The following is a 23919-nucleotide window of genomic DNA, read 5'->3' as shown; positions in this document are numbered from 1 at the left end:
CCACCACAGCACCCATCTCCCAACAGGCAGGAGCTCCCAAGACTCAGTGAATATTCGGAATTTCAGCCCCTCCCACTGGAACAAGGGAATTTCTGCAGACGTTTGTGTTTGTACCAAACACTTGTTTACAATGGCAATAGTCTCTCGCTCTGCCATGGTTTTGTTTTTCTGGTTTGATAGACTTCCTCTAAAATCCCCTTTTCTGCAAACTCTCTCATTTTGCAGGATGAAACTCATTGTGGCACATGGGAACAAATCCAGTCTAACAAAACACCTGGATGCAAGTTGAGACTGTCCAGTGTGTTCTAAACTAATAATAAAAATTGATTTTAAATGAAGAGCTTGATATTTCAAGGGGAGTTGGAAAACCCAGAAGGAAATTTTTCGGTTTTTAAAAATGGTCCTGGCATTCTCAAAACAAAAGTGAAAGAAAAACCAACCATTAAAAAGCACATTAATTTCAACATGATGTGACTACAGAAAGCTGTGTCCATCATAACTATAATAAAACTCCAGCTCAGGTGGCTCTTCAGGCGCCCAGCACCTGCGAGGCTACAGCCAGGAGAAACCATTCCCAGGATCAAGGCTTGCTCCAGCCTTCAGCCTTGCCAGCCCATCCAGCAGAGTTTATTTCACACACAAAACTTCCTGTGGTTTGCTCCTGTCTGAAGGGAAGGCACATTTTGACCTCTCCCACAGCACAAAGTCACCCATCAGCTGGAGCGATGAGGAAAGCCACTAATGCCTTCGCTGCCCACACATGAAATCATCAAGCCCAGTGCATCATAGTGCTGGTGTGGCCCTAAGGAGGAAGGTAACAAACCGTACCACTGCTGAAACTCCTCTGGCGGGGAAGTTTGTGCTGCTGGGTGAACTGGTGGTAGGAAAACCAATTATGAAAGCTGGTTAACAGCATAGCCAGTAGTTGTGATGCTCACTTGGGACTGCAGGTTGCAATTCAAGACCTTGCTGCAGTCCAGAGAGCATCTTAATCAGACTGAAGCTAAAACTCCTGCTCTGAACTTCAGACCCCTCATTCTAATTTGAACCTTTTTCCCTGGAAAATCTGCTTTCCATATAAATCCCCAGACACCCTTTCCTCCCCCCAAAGACATGTGAAATGTTTGGCCTAAGCAGCTCCATGTGGTAACAAATCCCAAAGGCTAATTGTGTGGAAAAGCATTTCCTTTCATCAGATTTAAATTTTCTGCCTTTTAGCATCGACTGCACCCTTTTCCTTGCATCATGGGAAAGCAATGTTTAATGCACAGAGCTGGAAAGAGCCCAAGACCACCGAGTCGATGCGTGAAGGCCAGTGGGCTGCCAGCAGCTTTAAACAACTGTTGATCATCACCACCACCACCAAATTCCAAGCAGATTACCCAAAAAGGCCAAGGCCAACCCTCTATTTCTAGGCTAGAAAAACAGATTCTTCCAACTGTTGTTATGGTGAGGAATTCAGCTCATTTGCAGATGACAGGCAGTGCAGAGCTGTCAGTCACGGGCAGGGGGAGAACACCCAGGGTTTGGGAAGTCATACCTTTCTCCTCTGTTTTGCCTGGGTAGTTGCTAACACCGCAAGGAGCTTTTCAGAAGAAAATGCCAAATCAATTCTCTGTTATTTTGAAACAAAGCAGTAGTTACTCTGACTTGCCTCAGCAGCATCTCTGGGGAGGGAGATGGTAGTTTGAGAGTAAGTTGTATGAAGGGCTGCTGAGAGAGCTGGGGGTGTTGAGGCTGGACAAGAAGAGGCTCAGGGGAGACCTTATCACTCTCTACAACTTTCTGAAAGGACCCAGGTGAGGGTCAGCCTTTTCTCCCGGGCAACCAGTGGCAGGATGAGAGGAATTGGCCTCAGGCTGCGCCAGGGGAGGTTCAGGTTGGACATCAGGAAGTTTTTCACTGAGAGGGTAGTTAAACACTGCAATGGGCTGCCCAGGGAGGTGGTGAAGTCACCATCCCTGAAATGTCTGGATCTTGCACTCAGTGCCATGGTTTAGTTGACAAGGTGGTGTTGGGTCAAAGGCTGGACTCGATGACCATGGAGGTCTTTTCCAACCTTGATGATTCTATTACTCTGGGATGTCTTTGTGACATCAAGAGGTTTCCTCCTTCATCCCCAACTTCACTTTGTCCTCCCAAACATTTGCAGGGCTCCTGGAAAGTTTCCAGCCTTTGCATGAGGGCTTCTGTGTGTGGGCCCTGCAGAGCTCAGGCAGAGGCACTGACTTTGCCCCTGCTGGGAGAGTGACACAGGCTTTGGCTGGACCATGCTGGACCAGGCAGAAGATGCCCCTACCACCCTTGCAGCCCAGCCACTACCAACAGGGATGAAATAACTAGCTGTTAATCCTAACGAAATTGCAATAAAAAATTAAGCATTACCACTCAAATCCTTTGCTGTAACAATGTATAGGGCAAGCGTACAGCAGATTAGTTGGCAGCTCCCAGCTATCCCCTATTCACGTGCATAAACTCCACTTTTCAAAAACAGCTGTTCCCGTAACCTGCATCCTGGGATAAATCAGCACTGCTTTGCTCCCTTCTCTGGGAAGATGTGGTGTGCAGGGGGCAAATGCTCATCAGAGGCAAGAGAGCTCTGGGGTAAGTCACCTTTTTATTGTCTGTAGATGTAAACAGAGGGCTGGAAAGAAGTCAGCTCAGAAAATACCTGGCTCAGAAAACACATGAAAAAGTGGTGTTTGGGGAAGTTATCTGAAGGGCAGCAGCCTGCCCAAGGCTCAAATCTTCTTCCATTTAAGTAAATAAACATGAATTTCAGCTAAACTACTTAGCAGAGATTTCTTCACAGATCCTTCTTTCAAAATATTTGGGTGAAAGAAAGTACAATTATGAGGGTTTTTTTTAAAATTTGTGGCCAAGAAAATGTAACCACGTTATTAGAGTGGAAATAGTGTTATTTGCATCACCATGGGGACAATCACGAAGTTGGGGCTGAGGCAGAGATATGAATATGCAATATTCGGGAGAAGTTAGAAAATGCACACTTGGCTCTACAATATAGACAAACATAGGAATAAGTAAATTTGAAAAGTCAGAGTTCTGAGATTTTTGTTGTTTTTGTTGTTCTTGTTTCTGAGGGGGTTTTTGCTATTCATATTTGAAAATGGCTGAATTACAGTTTTGAATACAATCTCCTTCATAATTGGTCTGATTTCCTCAAACAAAATTCATCTAGGATAAAAAAACCCTCTACTTTATCCATCCTCACAGTTATCTCTGCTTTAAAAAAGCTTCCATGCTAAGTTCAATATGAACATCTCTTCGGTGCAAGTCCCACACACAGTTGGCTGGGCTCGTTTGTGTGTTCATAACCTGAGCAGTTAAAATTCTGCTTAAAAACAATTTGTCCAAAGAGCTCTGGAACAGCCACATTTGCTGCCTGCTGTACACAGGCTTCAGAGCAAGGTCTGTTTGCATTCGCACATCATTAAGGGCAATATTGACGAGTTAATGAAAGGTAGAAGTGGAGAAAGGCATCAAACACTTGACAATAATGCAGGGACAATTTTACACTGAAATAGAAATTTCACTATAAAATTGAGAAGGAGCTGCTCTGCTCCAAAGAAGCAGAGAAGGAAGTGGAAGCAGCAGCAAAAATGCAGACAAATGCTAAGGCCGCCTCTACGTGCAGAGGGGGAGATGGGGAAGAAACTGAGCTACAGGTTCTGTTTGTTGTCAGCTAAAACCAGCAGAAGACACACAGATAATTTTCCCATCCCAGTTTATTTCCTTTTCTTTATGCTTATGATGCACATACCCATGAACTCAATTTTAAACAAATCCTGAACTCTTGTATAAATCCAAGTTCTACAGATAATTTGGAGGGGAAAAAAAAGATAAGTGTATGAAAGCAAAATATTTATACAATTGGCTTCTTTGGGAGGGTGGAGGTGATTTTGTTGTGTTTCTCTCTAACAAAGAGCCAGATGGATTTTTTTTTTTACCTCAAAGGGTAAAAGCTTGACTTGAAAAAGCTCGAGGCAGGGGCAGAACCCATATTCTGACAACATTCATCCCTGAGGTACCTTCAAAATAATTTCCTTCTGCTTTTTCTGTTGCCTTCCCACAGCTTTTCCCCAACTGCCTTCTATAAAGGGGCCTGTGCTCATGGCATCCCCCATATGGGGGTGGAGGGGCTCACCTGGGCTTGCTAAAAACCCACTGTCCCTTCTGTGCTGGACTGGGACACCGGCTTTGATTTAGTTCAGTTTGTTGCACAGTTCTGCATGCTCAAATTATGGAAAATTGCACAACAGGCTCAGTTTGATTTTTTTCTGAAGGGATTGAGAGGTAATGTGGAAAACAACACGTCAAGAATCCTCTGTGACCCAGGCTTCCTCTCCCACATCCCACGCTGCAAATGTTTCATGTCCTCAATTCGGTTTCTGGGTTGCTCTGGCACTTCTCCCAGCCCCAGCCTCGAGGAGCTCAGCACGGGCACCAGACCCTGCTCCATCACCCCACCCTGCTAAGGCACCCCCAACCCCACATGGAGACTGCTTTGGCTGGGAAGTGCTTTCCAGGTGGGTGTGCAGGACCAAGGGCACCCTGCTGCTGGCAATAGCAGAGCTCTCCTCCATCTCACAGGACACAAGATTTCACCCAAATCTCTTTTGCTGTTCTCCATTCTAGGGAGAGAGGGATGTCTGTGGGAGATGGCAATACTGCAGCAGTGACTCCAGCAATGCTGGCTCTGCCACAGCCAAGAGACAAACACAGTTTTTACCCCTCAAACTCTGGATAATATTTACAGTACTGCATTAGTGAAGACGTTCCCTCGCATCCCCTGCTTGCCAAAAAGCAAGTAAATTTAACTCTGTGATTCAATTCAAAGCAGTTTGAGTCATCTACATCCCTGACTAAGGGTGTCCAGACACTGCATCCAACCACACATGCATTAATAAAGACTCAAAAATAGACCATTGATTCCTCTAGAGCTGAAGTAACATGTCTGATCCCAGCTAAGTAAGAGACCCAGCGGGAACAACCTCAGTGAGGGGGTGCAATGCAGGTGGTTTTCCTAATGTGCTTTCGAGTGGTGGTGGCTGGGTCCTCCTGCTCTCCTGGAGCCTGTGGCTTGGGAAGAGGGCACTGGGGATGCTCTGGCAGTGCCAGTGCTCCTGCCTTGCCTGGGCTTAGGTGCTGACAAACAGAGGATCAATTATTCATCAACTAAAAGGCAGACTTCTATTACAACAGATGTTTCTCCGAATGTTTGACACTGCCCATTAACTCACCCTTTAATTTTAATTGCTTAACTAATGGCTGTGTTCAAGGTTAAAGGAGCTTAAATCTTTATTCTTCTCTTGTGCTGCTTAATGTAAAGATACCATTGGACTAACAGGGAAAAGGGAGGGAGAAGAAACCAAACCAAGTAACAACTTTGACCAGACACAAACAGGCAGCCAGTTCATCCTCCACATCTTCCATATGCCTGCCTAGGGATGGACACAACACTTGGACATGGTTTTCTCTGAAGCGGAGAAGAGATGGAAGATCCATCAGGCTGAAGGTGTCCGTGCGTTTGCAAAGCCACAATCAGGAAGGAGGTGACTTGGGGTGAGCATCCTTCCTGAGGCCAACAGAGAGAGGAAGCGCCTGCTCAGGGAGAAGTGTTTGAACATGCTGTTTAAGTACCCTCCAAACCAAGAATTCACCTTATAGCAGTAATTTAGGTTTGTAAGTCCCAGAAGTGATGGCCAGGCTCCAATGCTTCCTCCTTTAAATATCTATAGCTCATCTGAAGAGTGGAGTTTCCTGTCCATCAGGGCAGGAGCTCCAAGGAAAAGAAGAGGTTCAACTCACTGCCTGGACAAGGAGGGATCATCTCTCAGAGGGTACAGCTTCAAAGAAGTGCTGGGCTGCAGGGCAGGGGACATGGTCCTTACCTCACTGTAGCCACAGTCCTGCAGTGTTTACCATGCATTTTAGCTCTACAGCTTGGTATCCCTCCAGGAATGAGCAACATAGGCACACTAATGCCACAGAAGGAAGCATGCCCTGTCCCCCCACTGCTTCCCACTGCAGGCATAAGGATTCCCCACAGCAGTTCCACCCTGCCAGAATCAGTCCCTTCAAGTCACACCAGAAGAAAACAAAAGGATGTATCCTGGAGAGGTCACATCACCAGGCAGGAGGCTTTCCCTCAGCTCAAGCAGGCTCAAAGACACATTTGGCATCACATCTGTTGATGGAATTCAAGAATGCGTTGCACCATTGTTCTGGCAAGGCCAATGGATTTAGTTTGGATAGTTCAGATCTACTCCCAAAAAATAAATTTCTGGTATCAGTAGGAACAATGGGAGAGGCAGAACTAGACCCAGCACTCCTCAGCCCAGTGAGTAGCAGCACCACAGCACCTCCATCCCAGGAGAGGGACTTGACACGCATGGTTGAGAAAAACACTTTATTTTCTATATCTTACAACATTAAGGACATGAGGGAAGGAAAGAGGAAGCAGGCAGATGCGTAAGCTTTTTTCTCCCCAACATAGAGGAGAAAAGGAAGCACATCTCTTTTCTTTCTGGCGTGTTTTCCTTCCTTTCATCCCTCTCTCAAGAGGTGAAGGAGCAGAGATTAATGGATTCCATTTTCCAAGTTCTTGTCCCTCCGGGTATGTTGGTCCAGATGATTCTTGTCCATTTTGTGAACAATTTGGAGACTGAAAGGTGAGCCGACCCCATGCCAGGGGTAGGGCCTCATCTCTGCTTTGCTGGTGTAAATCTGGCTCAATTCAGCCATTACAGACAAACCAGGCTCTAACACTGTGTTTCGACCGTGATTTTGCAAAATTCTTTTGGTAACATCTCTCAGTCAGATTCAGGAAACCAAGTCCCCTCTTTCTGTCTGGGAAACATTGAAGGTTTTTTGGAATGGGGCTCTGAGCAACCTGACCTAGTTGAAGATCAGATAAAAGGGCACATAGCAATAGGAAAAACAGAAAGTGTGGTTTTAAGCTGACAGAGGACAGGTTTAGATTAGATATTGGGAAGAAATTCTTTACTATGAGGGCGGTGAGGCACTGGAACAGGCTGTCCGGAGAAGCTGAGGTTACCCCATCCCTGGGAGTGTCCAAGGCCAGGTTAGATGGGGTGCTGAACAACCAGGTCTAGTGGAAGGTGTCCCTGCGCATGGCAGTGGGGTTGGAACTAAATGGTCTCTAAGGTCCCTTCCAACTCCAACCATTCTATCATTTTATGAAGATGTCCCTGCTCATTGCTGGAGGGTTGGACTGAATGATCTTTAAAGTCACCTTCCAACACAAACCATACTATGATTTCCCAAGGAGGTTACAACCAGTCACTTCACTATCATTGTGCATCAGCCCCTGCGTCGATCATGACCTGGAGCATGCCCAGGGCTGGTTGTCCATGTGGCAAGAGGGAAAACCATTAAAGGACATCAGCCCATCCTCTGTTGCCACAACCAACGTTACACCACACCTGTCAAGGGCTGGCCATGGTTAAACACTCCTCTGTGTCCTATGGACAGTTTAACATGAGATGAGATGAGAGGAGATGCTCCCTCCTTCCTGACAGAGTATCCTCTGCTACAAGTCAGTACCAAGGAAAGACAGCTGAAAACCTGTGGCCTTCCGATTCTGCATGCAGCAGGAACGTTTCCCAGCCCTTCCTCTCAGCTAAGCTATTATAAAGTGGAACAAGCCTCTTTAGCTCAGTTTCTAAACTGAAAAGAAGTTCTTAGTTTAAGTTGCTTTTTTTTTTTTCTTCCCTCTCCCCCAAGCAGGCTCACGAGGACATCCACTCATTCGATTTTGGCTCCAGCTCAGCAGCGTTTCAGTAGTGACAACCATCAATCCTGCCAGACAGCCGATGGCACAGACTGCTCGGAGTGGGTGATCTCCGTTTCTTTCTCTTTTTTTTTTTTTTTTGCAGCTCCACTGCAATTTGCGTGGCGGTTCAGGGCGGGCTGGCAGGCGGCCAGGCGCTCAGAGCATCCTCCTCCCACTCAGAAAGGTGTCTCTGCAGAGCAAGGTGCCGGGGCTGCGCCGTGGCTGCCAAGACCACGGCGTGAACCGTGCCAGTCCTGCAAATAGACACTGCGGCGCAGGGCTGCTAATCCTACACATCGCCGTGGCGCAGAGTTCACCACTGAGAGGATGTTTTTTTTCCCCCCTCTCCACCCCTGCCACCAAGTTCAGCCTGAGGAATGCTAAGCTTAGGTTTATGGATGGTTCGGTGCAGCCCGATTTGTGGCAGGGAAGGGGAAGGTTGCACCAAGCAGTGGCAATGTCGAGGTTCGGTTGCTGGCTCGCCCCTACCCTTCGGTGAATATTGGGTTTCTGAGTGGAGAAAGTGAGAGTTTCATTCTTTGTTCTTGAACTCATTCTTTCCATCCCAAGGGCCAGTGGAAGGTAATCTCTCCAGATGCTAGCACCTCTTAGGAAATTGTAATGTAGCAGCTATGCCTTGTAAGTGGCTTATTCATACATGGAGAAAATAATAGTAATATCCTTGGGGGACGGTTTTTAAACGGTGCACAGTGACACAATCCAAGGGACAGGTGGGATTTACTTCAGCTGAGGTCTGTTCCCAAAACCACTCATTTTCAAGAGGAGCAGCAGAACCGGCATTTTGTCTTTTACCCTTTGTTTAAAGGCTTTTCTTTCTGTTTAAAACCATCAGTGCTTCCTTCCTGGGGAGGGAGTCAATGCTTTTAGGGTTACTGTAAATAATCGGTCAGCTGAGCAAATTATCCTGTCCACTGACACTAACAGATTCCACGAGCTACCAGGAACTTGATCAGTCTTTTTTTTCCTTCTCCCTACTGTTACAATAAAACAAAGAATTGCCAAAAGACCCCCTTTGCAGCAAAGTAAAAGAAATTCCTTGTGGATAGCAATTCCAGGGAGCATTCTCACAACTCTCATTGACCAACTCTGAATTAAGAAGTTTGTCAAAAAGAAAAAAGGCACACAAGAGAACAAGAGAGCCCGAAGAGCCAACTGACAGATTACCACACAACAAAGCTTAAAGGGAACTCCAAACCCTGCCAGTGCGGCTGCCCACAGAGCCTGCCAAGAGCCAGATGCTGCCACGGGGATAATATCCTCCAGGGCTAGGGAGCCAGGCACTTCCCAGCCTTCTGAGATGAGAACAAGGCGATGGTGGGGCAGTTGTGCGCCCCAAGCCCATCATATCTACATGAAAAAGCCTCGAGAGGAATAGGCAGGTCTCTTCAGAAAAAAAAAAAAAAAAAGAAAAAAAAAAAGAAAAAGAAAAACAAAACCCACCAGGGTATCTGCTTCTTACTCAGAAACTCCATCAGGAAAAAAATAAAAGCTGGGGGGGAAAAAAAATTGGAGTCCTTCTGGGTAGTGCCTTTCCTCCTTATGCAAAGCAAACTGCCACTGGCAGCAGGGGGAGAGCAAACAGGTCAGGCAGGGGAAGAAATGACACATAGCAAGGGAATAAGCAACACACTTTGCAGAATTAGGAACCAAACGCACACATTCAGGAGCCCAGAACTCACCCTGCTCCAAGTAGACTTTTATTAGTAACCAATCCCGATGGTCTGCTGAGATTCCGCTGAGAAAAGGGCAAGTTAACACAGACACATCGGTGTTAACATTACCCTTGAATGGAAGTAGCATAAACACAAAATATTTGTTTCGCTGCTACTGTGCAACATCTGTTCGCAATGACTTACTCATTCCGTACTCTCCTTCCCTCGGGGTTTCAAAGTACACAAGGAAGAGGGAGAGGCTCGCAGGTACTGACGCCGTGGTGCCCGCTCCGACGTTGTGCAACACCAGAGCCCGTTCAGTTTTGCCTCTCGTGGGCAAAATTCTGCACCACTGAGCTGGAGTTTGCCCCCCTCCCGGGGCTGAGTCTCGCAGGACACAGCCAGCAATCCAGGCACTTTCTATTTTCTGCAATTTGATACCTCCACACGTGAGAATCTGCGGAGATGGCAAACCTGGAGATTTTAACTGAAATGCTGCCAATCTAATACTTTCCCTAGCAGATTAAAAAAAAAAAAAATCAGACTTCAACCCATTTTTTTGAAACCGACTGAATCAGCCAGCTTTTGCTGCAGTGCCAGGAGCCAGCGATGCAATAAGAGCTCTCACTACATCTATTTTCCTTCCACAGAACCCTTTAACACCGCACAGTTGTAAAAGCTAAGGGAGTTTGTGCCAGGTCATGATGTGGAGACAGGCTCTCCCAGGGAAACTCCTGGCTCTGACATTTTAGCAACAAGGCTTTTAGATATGTCAACTTGAGAGGAGAATTAAGAGATCCAGATATCATGACTGTGCATGAGATCATCCTGGGGGACAAATTCGGGTTTTGTAGTTTCACTCCGGATACCTCCCCGCACTCCCCTGTGCTCCATCAGCTGTGCACAGACACAATGCATACCCTGAAGACTCAGTAAACAGAGAAAAACACACACAAAAAAGCATGTTTTGAAAAATCATTTCCAAGAAAAATCTCCTAAGTTTCCATATTCTGAAAGCAGTTGACATTTTTTGTTGAGTTTGAAATAAACTGAACAAAAAGCCGGAAATTCTGACTTGAAGGTGAACACAAAACATTGCAAGAACTTGCCAGAATGCTACTGGAGGCACAGTGAACACCATGAGGAAGACACTGTACTCATACCCAACTTCAGAGCAGTGCTCAGTACGTTTTGTCATCTTCTGATGTTTGAAAATACTGTAGAACAAAGTGTTGTCTGATCTTTTAAATTCTGGTTTTGCAAGCAGCAAGGCTTAAAAAACCCGAGCCAAATAAAACAGGTAGCATTTTTGTTGGAAGTCACGGGTGACTTTTTAGCCTAATTTTAGGGGAAAGAAGCATTTCTGATTCTGCTGATGGTGAGGAGTTAAATGCAGCCTTTGGAAGTGTTGCAGCTTCTCTGCTCTGCTGGAATTTGGGATTGCTGGAAGCCAGAGCACCTCAGTCCTGTCACACCAGCAACAAGAAGCAGCAGCACTATCACCATGATTTTAGGGTCAGAGCCCTGTTCTTTACTCCAAAAATGATCAATTGTTTTGTGTTCAAGTCTGCAGCCTCAGACCGTGACCTCCTCACAATCTTCATCCAGTGGGTGCAGAGCCTGGCTCTCTTTCTCTTTCCCGTTGCAGGTGGGGATCCTTCCTAGGCGAGCACTGCTATCCCAGGCTTATTACACTGAATGGCATCGCTGACTTCATCTCCTTTCCTTCCCAAGCTTCAAAGAAGTCCAGACAAGACCATATGGAGTGCTTGAAGCTGTACCACCTCTGGATACATGGAGCTGAATGGAATTCAGTGCTCCACTTTCATGGCATTGAAACTAGGACTGGATTTCAGCTGAGCGGCTCAACAGAGCTCCCTCAGACCTGCTCCACACATAAAGCAAAACTCCATCCCCTGTGTAAACTTGAGCTTAAGGAAAATTCTCATGCTCTCTGTGAGGCATGAAGCTGAAAGCTTTTCTGCCAGGTGTAGGAGAAGAACCAGGAGACAAAGTGCTGGTCAGATCAGGGGGTGACTGAGCAGGACTGATTAATCCTGCTCAGCCTTCCATCAGCCCGATGCAGAGCAGAGATCTGGGCACCTGCAGAACCAGGTCTCACAGTCCAGGTGTTTCTCTGCACTCCCCCAACAGCCCCAGATCCTTTTCTCCCCAGCAGTGAGTTTCTCAACCATGCTCTTGCCAGCTGAAGCATTTAGATCTTACCAGGCCAAAGGCAGGAAGGACCCTCATGTTCACTACCTCATTCACCTGCTAACACCACCACAGGCTGCACAGTCCCACACTGGTCCAGCTCCAGCCCAAATGGTCTCACAAGGTTAATAACCCCCGGTGTAAGCTGGGCCCTGTCCCCCTTTTCCTAGCATGCTCTGTCTGAATACCCTCATTTTGAATTAATGCAAGAGAAATTACTTTCATTAGTAAGAGGCTAATGAGGTTATTTCTGAAGTCAGAACCAATGATCAGTTTGAAGGCTACAAGAAAGGGAAGGCAATCTCGCTTGGGGTTTCCCCTCTGCACCTCTAAAAATTTAAATTGTGTTCGTTAAAAAGAGATCAAAATTCTACCTTAAGCAAAAGCCTAAGACAAGGCCCAGAAGAACACAGCCTACTGCTGGCCAAGCAAGGGTCAGTCAGTCCCTAAGAGTGTCCTGAAGAACAAATGCAGCCTTAACCTTGCATGTTTTCCTGAAGGCACTTGTGCAGGCACTAACCCAACAGCCTGTTTCTCATGCTGGCCACCTACAGACAGCAGGTTATGCCTTGGGGCCTCCTAGATCTTCCTGGCTGTGAAATAAAACACCCAGGGGGCTTCAGAATAAGCTCGTTCTGCTGTTCAGCTGCTTTGCCCAAGACTGCATCCAGGTCTAGTTTATAAACTGGGTCAGCCCCCCACACAGACCATTTTTACATCTCAGGCATCACACTGACAGTAGAGCCTCCCTCTTTATCCCCCTGAAAAGGTAAAACATCAGAGCATATGACCTGCACTAGATATTAGGGTGAGAAAAAATGCTTTCTAAGCTAAGAGAGAGGTGAGCATCCTGACAGACTGCCCAAGGAGGTTCCTACCAGCAGGTTAGACACATATTCCTCAGGTAAAACTAACAAGTGTCCCCTGAGAAGGAGCAGGGCAGACCAGATCCCAGACAAGGTCTTTTCCCTTCTTGTGCCAAGGATTTTGTGTATATCCTTTGACAGAAACATGGTGAAAGGGTTTGCTTACAAAACATTTTCAGAAACAAAACTGCTAGATGTATAAAAATCTCTCTGAGGAAATGATTAAAAAAAGCAGTTTCTTCTGACAGCTGATTAGACATCAGAAGGGTTGAAACCCTTCAAGTAGTCAGTGTGACTACTCCTAGTCTACTAAAACTAAGATATTTTTATTTAATTGACAGAGCTAGAAAGAGAGCAGCTCCTGCTCCTCTAAATGTCACTGGTCCTCCATGTGCTAAAGACACCTTCCGGTACATGAGAAATTTAATGTTCCTGGTCCTCTCTCAGTGCTCGTTGCCACAACCTATTGCACAGATGCAATGGATTTTTGAACACAAGATCTATTATGTTTCCTGCCAGAGGCTCAAATGCGTACAGGCACTGAAAACACGTTGCCAGGTAGTTACTTTTTGTACTGACTCAGTATTTGCTGGCAGTCGCTGCCAAGCATTTCTTGACTCTTACCAATAGGTTGGAAAGTCAGCACTGCTAATGAAATTCTTCATGTTATCTGAAAGATCATCTTCCCCCAACCCAGAGTAAAATTTGAGCGATTCTCACACTCAGAGACCTAACCCAAGACAAATTCTTACCCCGAGGAATTTATGATACCCAAGGCAGAACTGGCATCACCCCTCCTGCCCCCCACAGCATTTGTTCTGCAAAATCCTGCTGGACTGGAGCTGTCTTATGGCCCCACAGGGAAATTCATGCCCTTATTGCCCCCACCTTGGAGAGCTTTATACACTGACGCTTTTCAGTCCAAGCACTCTCAGCATGACCTTGGGAACGAGAACGGCACCGTCTCGTTCCCGTCTTGTGCCAGCCAGGAAGTCCAGCGCCTGCCAAGTGCCGGCCAGACACCGCAAGAACATCACAAAGTGCGAGGGAAGTTCTTCCCTCCCAAAGCCAAATCAGCCATTTGGTAATTAACCACCCGGACGGAGCCAGACGAGGCCCGATGACGAGGGCGAGGGCGGCGGTGCTCTCACACAGGACCCGCGCCCCGCGGGGAGGCTGCGGGCTGACCCCGGGCCCCGCTCGCAGACACGGTGGCAGATGTGCCGGGCTTCCCCACGGTCTCCCCCTTGCCTGGCAGATGCCGGCCTCTCTGGGAAAGCGCTAAATGGATTCTGCTGAATCACTGCAGCAGATGGTTCGTAACACCACCTGGATAGCACAGAAGAGAGAGAGAGATAAAGAAGGTTGGGGAACAGAGAGTACCTAGTGTGTGGGCTGAGTTATCCCCGGGGATAAGTAACCTGTGGATAAGGTCGGCATTTGAACTTTTGTTTTCCCAAATTCCTGTGTTATTAAGACTGAGAACATCAATTTCCTAGAAATTCTATCCTGACATCTACAACATCTATTGTTTAAAACCCCTTTGGGAAAAGCCTTCAAAACTCACTGGGATTCTAGAGGCCACCCTTTGCCACTGGGAAATGCTGGCAGCATTGCCTGCCCCAGGTTGCTTTGCTGGTGGGAGCATCAGCCTTCATCGCTGCCTGTACCAAGCTCCTCTAGCTGAGGTAGGGCACAGAGGAGGCTCATGTGTTGGAAGCCAAAGAATATTAAGAAGGGTTTAGGAGAGGTTGTTGGGGTTTTGTTGTTTGAGGGGTTTTTTAGAGCCAGGTTGGCAAATACTTCCGTTTTCTGCAACAGATCATTTTGAAAGGGTAGGGGAGCCAGCTGTGTACAGAAGTGAGCAGCTGTACAAAAGAGAACAACAAACAGGAAACAGGTAACAATAACCAATGTGTTTGCTCACTCTCCTCCTGTTAAACAGCTTTTTTTTTTTTAATTGGGATGAAAAGAGCATGTCAGGAAGAGAGGAGGGGTACAGCACACACACAGAGGGTGCCTGCTTAGAAAGCACTTGTCATCCCTCTGCAGTGTCATCCCACCTCTGAAAAGGTGGGAACCTGGGATCCCTTGGCCTGATTGTTAGGAGACATGGCTGCACAAAGCTGCTCAACCTGCAGCACTTCCAGCTGGGTCTCTCCAGCACAAAACACCAAGTCACTTGAGATAAAGTGCTCTCCAGGCAGTCGGTCGCAGCTTCGCTCATGATTCCTCCTCCTCCTCCCAGGACAAGGCGTTTTCACACACCAACTGCACTGTAGGCTTGACTCCGTTTCACTGGAGCCCAGCTTTGCCCTACATAGGCTGTTTCTGCTGGGTCACACCTGCCATTGATTCCCTCAGAGAACAGCTGCTGTTCCATGTTCTGCTGTTCACCTTGCTCAGCACAACAGCGCAGAAAGACGCTCGTGGGCAAGCGAAGCTCAGGGCAGCACGATCTGACCTCGAGCACCGTAGAAACTGGAAGGTGACAGTACTGCCAACCAGCTGGGCAATAGAACAAAGATCCCTCTACCCCAAATACTTCGCATAGGGGACCTCCCTGATTAAATTCATGCAAGAATTTCATCAATTTAAGCAGTAAGAATGATTGTCACAGTGCTTCCCCACAATGTAGAATCCAACAGCACCAGGGACACTCTTATGGGTCAGCATGAGCTCTCCTCATGCTTTGGAGGCACTCAGTCCAAACCCAGACCCCATCACCTAGGCCAGGAAAAAGCCATTCCTCTGTGGTCCTCAGCTGCACAGCAGCACTTGGTGACACATGGCCAGATGCACCCAGATAGTCACAGCCACCTCTGTGCCTATCAAGGCCAGACCACTTCCAGAAGGCACTTAGACTTCAAAACAAAAGCTAAAAATAAACAAAACCATTTCCCAACACTCATCCCAAGGAGAACCAGGCTTTGCAAGGGCGGCACAAACCCAAGCTGCTGGCATGGGCACAGCTGACCCCTGCCAACCTAAGGAGCCCATGACGTGCTGTAATCCTGGAAGATGACAGCCCTTGCAGCAAGAGATTAGGACAGCAGATGCTCCTGGGGGGTCACCCCCTTTCCTGTAGGTCTCAGGATCACTCCCAATGTGGCCATGAGCTGGCAGGCAGGGAATCCTGCCGAAAGCAACCCCATTGCTTATTTGGTACATACACAGCCTGCACAACCCCCTTCCTAGTATCCGCTTAGTGGCCTGGTTTCTTCTCAAAGCTTTTTATATTTCACATTCCTAAGATTTAATTATGTTATCAGAACAACAGGCATCGAGATTTGGAGTGCCAGAATTCACATTAGCAATTGCTATCAACAAAGAAAATGGGCACAGCATGCCCATGCCAGAGGAGATGTGGGCTGCTCTCCTCAATCTACTCACGGTTATTTATAGCCTGTTTGCAAGCCATCCACCTCCCAGGTTTAGCTTCAAGCTTGCTTCTTTCTGAGCACCCTCTCTCTCCAAGAAAAGCCTTTTGCCTCCTCCTTCCCCAGCACTGCACTCAGATTTGGGCAAATTTATTTAATTTTTTGGGGGGCAAGGGCGAGATAAAACATCTCTGAATGTTCTTGCATACATCCACAACAGCAGAAAAGACTGGAAACAGAGTGCCACAAATAAGCAGCTGCAGGGACACCCAACTCTCAGTGGCAGAAATTAAAAAAAAAAAACCCAAACCACTAAAAAAATATATATATTTATAGTTTTTAACACTTCACCACATTGCAGCAGATCACCACGTATCTTCAGCAGCTTTCAGCCCTCCCCACAGATGGGGATGCAGGCACAGGATCTCTAAGGAAGGACACATGCTTGAAGGCAAGAAATACCCACCTATTTTGAGATGACTGCAAAGAAACCTCTACACGGCAGCAGGAGGGGAGCGAGAGCTGTGCCTCCACACCAGCATTAACTACAACCTGCCCATCCTTTAACCACATTGAAGCAGTCCCGTTCTGCCAGGATTCTTTGCTTCCAAATAATTAAGAAACACAAGACACAGTGCTCAGGGTACAGGTGCAAACCTCCCCACCAGCTTACTGCCCTCCCCTGAGCAGCAGCCAGCACAGCCAGCTCCTTCTTCCTCCCAGTCCCAGCTCTTGCTAAAAGCAGCCCAAGGACTGAGGCAGGTGTTAAGAGGAGTGGGTCAGAGCTCAGCTCCCCAAGGCTGGCAGAGATTCTGCATGTAAGAGAATGCCCTCACACCAGTAAGCCAGCACTGTGCCGGATCAGCCCGAGGGTGCCGGGCTGTCCTCGCGCACGTCACCCTGTGCTCACAGGTTTGTCACTCAGCCACCACCAGCATCACTGGGGGCAGGCCTGGCCCACAGCTCCCCCAGGATACCCAGGGGTGCTGAGCCCTTTCAAACGGCCCCAAAAACCCTGGTCAAAATGCAGAAGTGGTGCTGGGTTAGGTCCAGCCCAGTCACTAAGGAAATGCTCAGTCAGGCTCTGACTGAGACACACGGCAGCTCCTTACATGCCTAAAATTCCAGATGGCCCTGAAAAAGAAAGAAATTATTAGAGTATATAATATTTTTTTAAAGCAGCAAATTACAAAATACTTGCAATTAAAGTAATCACTATTAATACATAATAAAAAATCCCAAACACCACACCTCTTCTGCTAAAGCGGGGAGGAGGCTCAAGCTTACAATTCTAGCACTTTTTATTTCATGTAGATTTATAAAGACAACAATCCTAGTCACGATTGTCACATTGTACAGCACATACCGATACAGTTGCAAACAGAACTCCACGCAAAACTAAGCGCTAACAGTAGCCTGAATCACTCTTCCTGCGATTGTCGTATCTAGACTAACAGTATTACACTAACACTGAAGGAAAAATAGTTCACTATAAAACAGTGATAGAACATTTTTATAAAATATATTCCATTCCAATAGCTTTTCTACATACTGTATACTATAAAACTCTCCCACAAAAATTAGTGTCTTTAAATATACATATTTAATCTGAACTGCACCAAGATTAAAAACAATTAAAAATATCAATGATTTTTTTTTTTTACATTAACTTCACAGTATTTGTTTGTAGTAGAAGACAAATCCAGTGTTTAAAATGCAGAGCAGGACTGTTCCCTATGGAGACAGCAACTGCCCCACAGAGAAATAGTTTATGAAGAGACAAGCGTTAAGTGTGCCATGTTTCAGTACTTCTCCGTAGAGCCATGAACCATTTTGAAAACATGCTCCGAGCTATTGCAACTTAAAAATAAGAGACACACAGAGAAACAGCCAAAAAAAAAAAAAGTCACCTTAAGGACAAAAATAAGTGCAAACATTTCTTTACTTTAGAAATTCAAGCTATGAGTGGGAACACAAATATCAGACTATGAGAACAGTGTGTTCATGATGTAGTCAAGGATGAAAAAGTCTTTTTTTCTTATTTAAAAACAAAACAAAACAAAAACAACTTTTGCCCCATATTCACTGCAGCACAGAGCATGCTCGTAGCATCAGTTTAATGAAATATTTCTATACTAAGATCAGACAAAAACTTGTTTCAACTTTCCCTGCTCCATACACTAATGATGTTCTTATGGCACATCCTATTTTCTGATCTTCTAAAAAAAAATAAAAACAAACAGTAATTGAAGACTGAAATGCAAACAAAAGTGTCACAAGAATGCAAAATTAAGATTACCAGCTTCAGTAATGCTGACTCTACATTAAACTCTTTACATGTTGCTCAACATGCAAAACCCATTGTTATAAAATTTAAAGTGTAAATTAACTAGTTTTGAAATAGATTAACAGTAATAATTCCACTTCAAAAACAAAACCAAAAAAAAAATCTAATAAATACTATATCAAGTATCTTCAGGAGAAAAAATAACTTAATTTTAGTAGAAAGAAAAATAACTTAATTTTACTAGATTTTGTTCAGTGCTATTTCCAATCACAGCAAAAATAAAAAAAAAAGAAAAAAACTGATTAAGTAGAATAAGACCACAGTACCAAAGCCACTTATGTTCAAGATACAGTACTCTCCCACAACTTTCATATGTAACAGGTTCAGCAAAAATATTTTACAGTTGAGAAATTAAACTGAAAACAAACCCCAAAACTATAAATAAAAGCAAAATTTCACATTACATGTACATTCATAGTTTAAGAGATGAATAATAAGAGGCTGTAACAAGTATATCCTGATTTTCTTTAAAGAGGAAGTACTCATTTAAAAAAAAAAAGTCAATCCCATATTATTTATGTAGGTAGTGCTCAGTTTTTGGACCAGAGGGGGAAAGGCATTGGGAAGTTTTTTCTTCATAAGATGTAATACAGTATTTTAAGCACAACTTTTTAGAATAATTTAACTCAGTGCTTCAAATTCTTTTTAAAACACACGCTCAAATTTCACCAAACAACTCCAGGAGTGTCAAGAAAGCTGGTGAAGCAATGCTAATGCAGCAGAAGGACATTCACACCCCTCAGATATTATTACTGTGTTTCAGTCCCATGTACATGTACCTTGAATGGGTAATTTGACTAGAAGGGAACCAAGTGACATCCACCGACATGCACAGACCAAATGATGACCTAATAGGCAAGAAACTGAATCATCTGGAGTAAAACTGGCTATAGTTACAGGCAGCCTCAGTTTACAAACAAACTAAAAAAAAAATAATAAATTACCCCCAAAAACTTCCCCTGAAAAGGTGGGACTTGGGGAAAAAAAGTCAGGCCATGCTTTCCCTCCAGCAGTTCATCTTCATGCTGCCTCTCGGGAACACCAGCAATTGCACACATTTTGGCTCAGAGGGAATCGCCAGCTTCATAAAAATAAAATAAAATAAAATTTCATGCTGCTGGTTTTAGCATGGCAGCAAACCTTTCAGGCAAGACAGCAGGGCAAGTCCTAATGCACAAGGCATGAGTTACCTTGAACTACGAAACCCCAGAAATCTGGTATCAGGAGGGGTATTTAGCCACTTTAGAGCTGCTGTCCCCTCCAAGTGGGATGGGATCAGCCTCTGGATGTCAATATGGGAATGAAAGTATTCACATATTATACAATTTTTTTGTATGTCCTAGCGTGCATCCTTCAACATTTCGGGAGTGAATACGCTGCAGACACAAAGTGTTTTTCCATCCACATTTTATGCTCAAAAGCAGCTTTTCAGCAGGTCAGCCCAGTGAGGAGGATGGGTGGGAAGGGAAAATTTAAGTCAAGTCCCAAGGCAAAGACTTCTCATTTAGATTTTAGGATCAACTGCAGAACAGTATTAATGGAATAAGGAAAATTTTTAAAAAATTACAAGTACCAAAGATGTAGCCAGGAATCCTGAACCCCTTTAAAATTTGGGCCAATTCAATGTCTCATCTGGCTATATGAAACAGAAGTACATCTGCCTACTCTGCAACGTGTGGACAGGTTTGTCTATACCAAAATGTATTTAAATCATAGTTCATCTCTTCAGATGTTTCCCTGCAACACACAGAGGGCATTTGGGGAGCTTAATGGAAGCAAAATTTTTCTCCAGAATTTGCTGATAGTCTTTTTTACAAAAAAAAAAAAAAAAGGTAAAAAAAAAAAAACCAAACCGACAAAACCCTGACCACAAAGCAAGTACTTCCAGTGTGAAAACTGATGCTAAATCATTGCAGAATTACTTAAGATCATTTCACATTAATAATGTAACATGGGTGCACCAGAAAAGACCTAAAGGACTGTGCTAGGAAGGGAGGGGTGGTGATGGGAGAGGTGGAAGGATTGCATTAAAAGGCCTCTGGAGTGTATACCTCTGCATCTTTTAAAGATCATATACCTGAAGTGAGTATCACCAAAACAAAATAAAGGGAGGAGAAAAACAAAACTAAAACTTCAGATGCTGCCTTTTTTTTTTTTTCCTGTTTTGTTTTAAAAGGGTTGGGGGGGGGGGGTATAGATATTAAAAAAAAAAAAAAAAAAAAAAATCAAACAAAACGAAACAAAAGTCACACGTCTCAAACAACCAAGGACTTTACAAGGCCACAATGAAATTTGCGGATGTGTCTGTACAAATCCCCGGACTGTGTGAAGCGTCTTTCGCACCACTTGCACCCGTGGGGTTTCTCCCTGGTGTGCACCACCGCGTGGCGGCTGAGGTTGTGGGAATACTGGAAGCTCTTCCCGCACTGGCCGCAGGTGTAGGGCTTCTCCCCCGAGTGAGTCCTCTCGTGCCTCTTTAGCGTGTACATGCAGGAAAAAGTCTTCCCGCAGAGGGTGCAAGTGGGGACCGACCCGTCGGGGGACAGGCGGGTCCGGGAGCCGTCCTTGTCACGGAAGTGAGAGCTCAGGTGCAGCTGAAGGATGTGCGGGCTTGGGAACACCTTGCTACAGAGGGGACAAATGCAGATATGCCCAGGAGGCACGAGGACGCCCGAGGAGATGTCCGACGAATCCATGTCGTCCTCGCTCTCGTCTCGCTCTTGATCTATATCCTCCTCTCGGGCATGAGAGCTGCCATTCCCCGCGAACATGTGTCCTAACCCTGTCACTAGGCTTTTGGCTGAATTCCCAAAATGCTGACTCTCTGGACTCCTGGCTTCACTGTCCTCCTGATCTGACAGCAAGTCTTGTTCATCTTTAACAAGTGGCTCGGTACCCTGCTGCTGGCTGTCGGAAGCCAGCTGTCCAAAGACATAGGAGGGGTGTAAGGAATCTCTCCCCGGCACGGGCTTGAAAGACAAATCCAGCGCGCAGTCCACATCACTCGAAGCCAGGGGATGGTTAACAGACCTTTGGGACAAAGGTCCTGTGGAACTATTGACATTAGCCTTTGTTTTTCCAGCTGCTGCGGCGCACGGTTCTGCCTCTGTCGGCACAGAGCTGACACTTATATGATCAGAGGACCAGGCGGGGTGACTGCTGACCTTTTCTTTGCCTGCTGCTCTCTCGTATTCTGCAACGCTGAATTTTTGTTTGTTTCCTGGGTCAAACTCGTGGACCAGGGGCACTCCGGCGTCTAGAAAATGCTCCGCTTTCTCCAAACTAGCCGCCTCATCATTAATCTTCTCTTCCGAACATAATTCTTTATCTTTCAACTTGCCCTTGCAGACTTTCACAATGTCATACATGTGAAGGTAGCTCGCCGCAGCCAGCACATCTTCCACTGGGAGACTGTTGAATTCCAGCTTTCCCTCGTACATGAATTCGAGCAGCAGGCTGAAGGCAGGGGCTGTGACAATGTCACTGTTCAGATGCACAATATCCCTTTTGTCTAACTGGTCCCTGTAGAAAAGATGGAAGTACATACTGCAAGAGGCAAGAACGGCTCTGTGAGCTCTGAATTGAGCTTCTCCAACTAAAACAGTACAGTCACACAGGAAGCCCTGGTGACGCTGCTGACTCAGACACTGCAGCAACTGGCGGCTATGGTCTGGAAACTCCATTCTTCCTTCATAACCTGTTCAAAACAGGAAAAACTTGAATGCTACTGTAAACTAAAGCCTCCTAGCAGCTGTAACAAACAGATCGGCTTTTTGGTAACCCAAGCCAAAGAAACAGCCTTGGAGATAACATTTACTGTTAATTGTCTGTAATAGTTTTATTAAAGGGGGGGGAGGAAAAAAAAAAAACCCCCACCAACACAACATGCTTCTCATCCTTTCGCACCTGCTCCGAACAGGAAAAACTTGATTGTAAGTAAACAAAAGCTAGTAAAGCAGCAGCCCCTCCAACCTTTGTTTCTCCCACTAAGCACTTTAATAAAATTAAGCAGAGGAAAGCGCGCACACACACCCCCGAAAGGGGAAAAAAGCATCAACTCCCAGGCTGTCTTCCCAGCAACGCTAACTTGGGGCATCTTTTAATAAAGCATATTCCCCGCGTCACGCACGCACACACACACGCACATTTAAACTTTATCCTCAGTCGTTATGCACCGAATCACAACAAAACAGCGGCGGCTGGCGCTGGGGGAGCGGCGGCTCTGCGGGCCGGGGGGCGCGGGGCAGAGCGGGGAGAGGCCCCGGCCCCCGCACGCGAAAACGGCGGGGGGGGACAAAGGGGGGAGGAAAAAAAAAAAGTTTCTCTTGAAGTTATTAAAAGGCAAGGAGGAAAATAAGCGGCGGAAGGCCGGCGGGAGGGCAGGACTGAGGCTGCAGCCGGCTGCGTGCCGCGGCCGGGCGCTTACCTTCCGCGGGGCGCGGCGGGGCCGGCCGCGGGCGCGGAGCCGGGCGGGCAGGAGGGAGCGCGGTGCGAGTGCGACCGAGGCGCGGCGGGAGGGAGGGAGGGGGAGAGAGAGAGAGGCAGGCGGGAGGGAGGAGGAGGGAGGGAAGGAGGAGTGCTCGGTTTGCTAATTACACCGCAAGCTGGAGAGTCAGCTGCTCTGACTTCACTGCGATGGAAATGCTACCTCCAGCTGTGCGCCTTTTAATGCCATATGTTACTCCAAATCTCGCTACCAGCCAACCACAGCTTGCTGCCTTTTAAAGTTCCAGCAGCCCCATTTATAGCCCGCGATTAAATCCCACAAACTTGCCCCGAGCCCGCTCTCCCCCCCCGGACACTCTCGCCACCACCAGCCCCCCGCCCGGACCCCACCTCCCGCCGCAAAGTTGCTCCCCGCAGTCCGCCGCGGTGACCTTCGCCGGTGCCCGGCTCCGCGCAGCGCTGGGGGGGGCGCCGGCGGGGGGAAGCCCCGCGGAGCCGCTTTTGGGATCTCCCCCCTTCACAGCCGCGCTCCCCAACTTTGCGGGGAGGACTTTCCCCCGCCGGGGTGTGGCGTGGCGGCGAGTTTCCCCCCCGCGTTTCCCCGCTCCGCGGCTCTCCCCGCGTTACTCACCGGCGGGCGGCGGCGGCGGCGCTCGGCGTCCGCATGTGCGCGGCGGCGGCGGCGCGGGCGCTCCGCGGGCGCGGCGCGGGGCTGTGGCGGAGCAGGTTGTTCGCCGGCCGCTCTCGCGATACTTTCGCCGCCGCGAGCCGCGGGTGCGGGCGAGGGTGCGGTAGCGAGCGGCCGTGTCCCCGTCTGGAGCACACAATGGCCCCGCCGCCCCGGCCAGCCCCGCCGCCGCCGGCCGGTGCGCGCTGCCGGCTGCGCCCTCCCCCTCGCCGCCTCCTCCTCCTCCTCCTCCTCCTCCTCCTGCTGCCGCTGCCGCCGCTGCCGCCCTCCCCTCCCGGCCGCTGCATTGGCAGCGCCGCCGTCCCGCTCCCAACTCCGCTGCGCCGCCGCGGACAGGGCGCGCCCGCCCGGCCGCTGCAGCCCGACGTGCCGCGGGGCCCGGGCAGCGCGGCCGCGGAAGCTGCGCGGGGCCGGCCCCGCCGCGGGGATGAGGCGAGGGGCGCGGCGCTTCCCCCTCTCCACACACGCATCCCCCCCCCCCCCCCCCGG

General features: G+C 47.4%; 1 protein-coding gene across 2 annotated transcripts; it reads right to left on the bottom strand.

Moving 5' to 3' along the window:
* Positions 1-17232: 17232 nt before the first annotated feature.
* ZBTB42 (zinc finger and BTB domain containing 42) lies at positions 17233-23593 on the bottom strand. 2 transcript variants are annotated; one of them, XM_066188946.1, is made up of 2 exons: positions 23374-23593; positions 17233-21993 (listed from the first exon to the last, which is right to left on the bottom strand). In XM_066188946.1, the coding sequence occupies exon 2, from the start codon at positions 21977-21979 to the stop codon at positions 20552-20554; it is 1428 nt and encodes a 475-aa protein (XP_066045043.1). In that variant the 5' UTR covers positions 21980-21993; positions 23374-23593; the 3' UTR covers positions 17233-20551. The 2 variants fall into 2 exon arrangements, with proteins under 2 accessions (XP_066045043.1, XP_066045044.1); XM_066188947.1 differs by lacking the exon at positions 23374-23593 and adding an exon at positions 23133-23241.
* Between the last annotated feature and the right edge of the window lie 326 nt (positions 23594-23919).

Source organism: Chamaea fasciata, unplaced genomic scaffold (assembly GCF_029207755.1).
Source record: "Chamaea fasciata isolate MVZ Bird 193981 ecotype frontalis unplaced genomic scaffold, bChaFas1.0.hap1 SCAF_7, whole genome shotgun sequence".
Lineage (NCBI taxonomy): Eukaryota > Metazoa > Chordata > Aves > Passeriformes > Sylviidae > Chamaea > Chamaea fasciata.
This window is presented reverse-complemented; position numbering and strand designations above follow the sequence as displayed.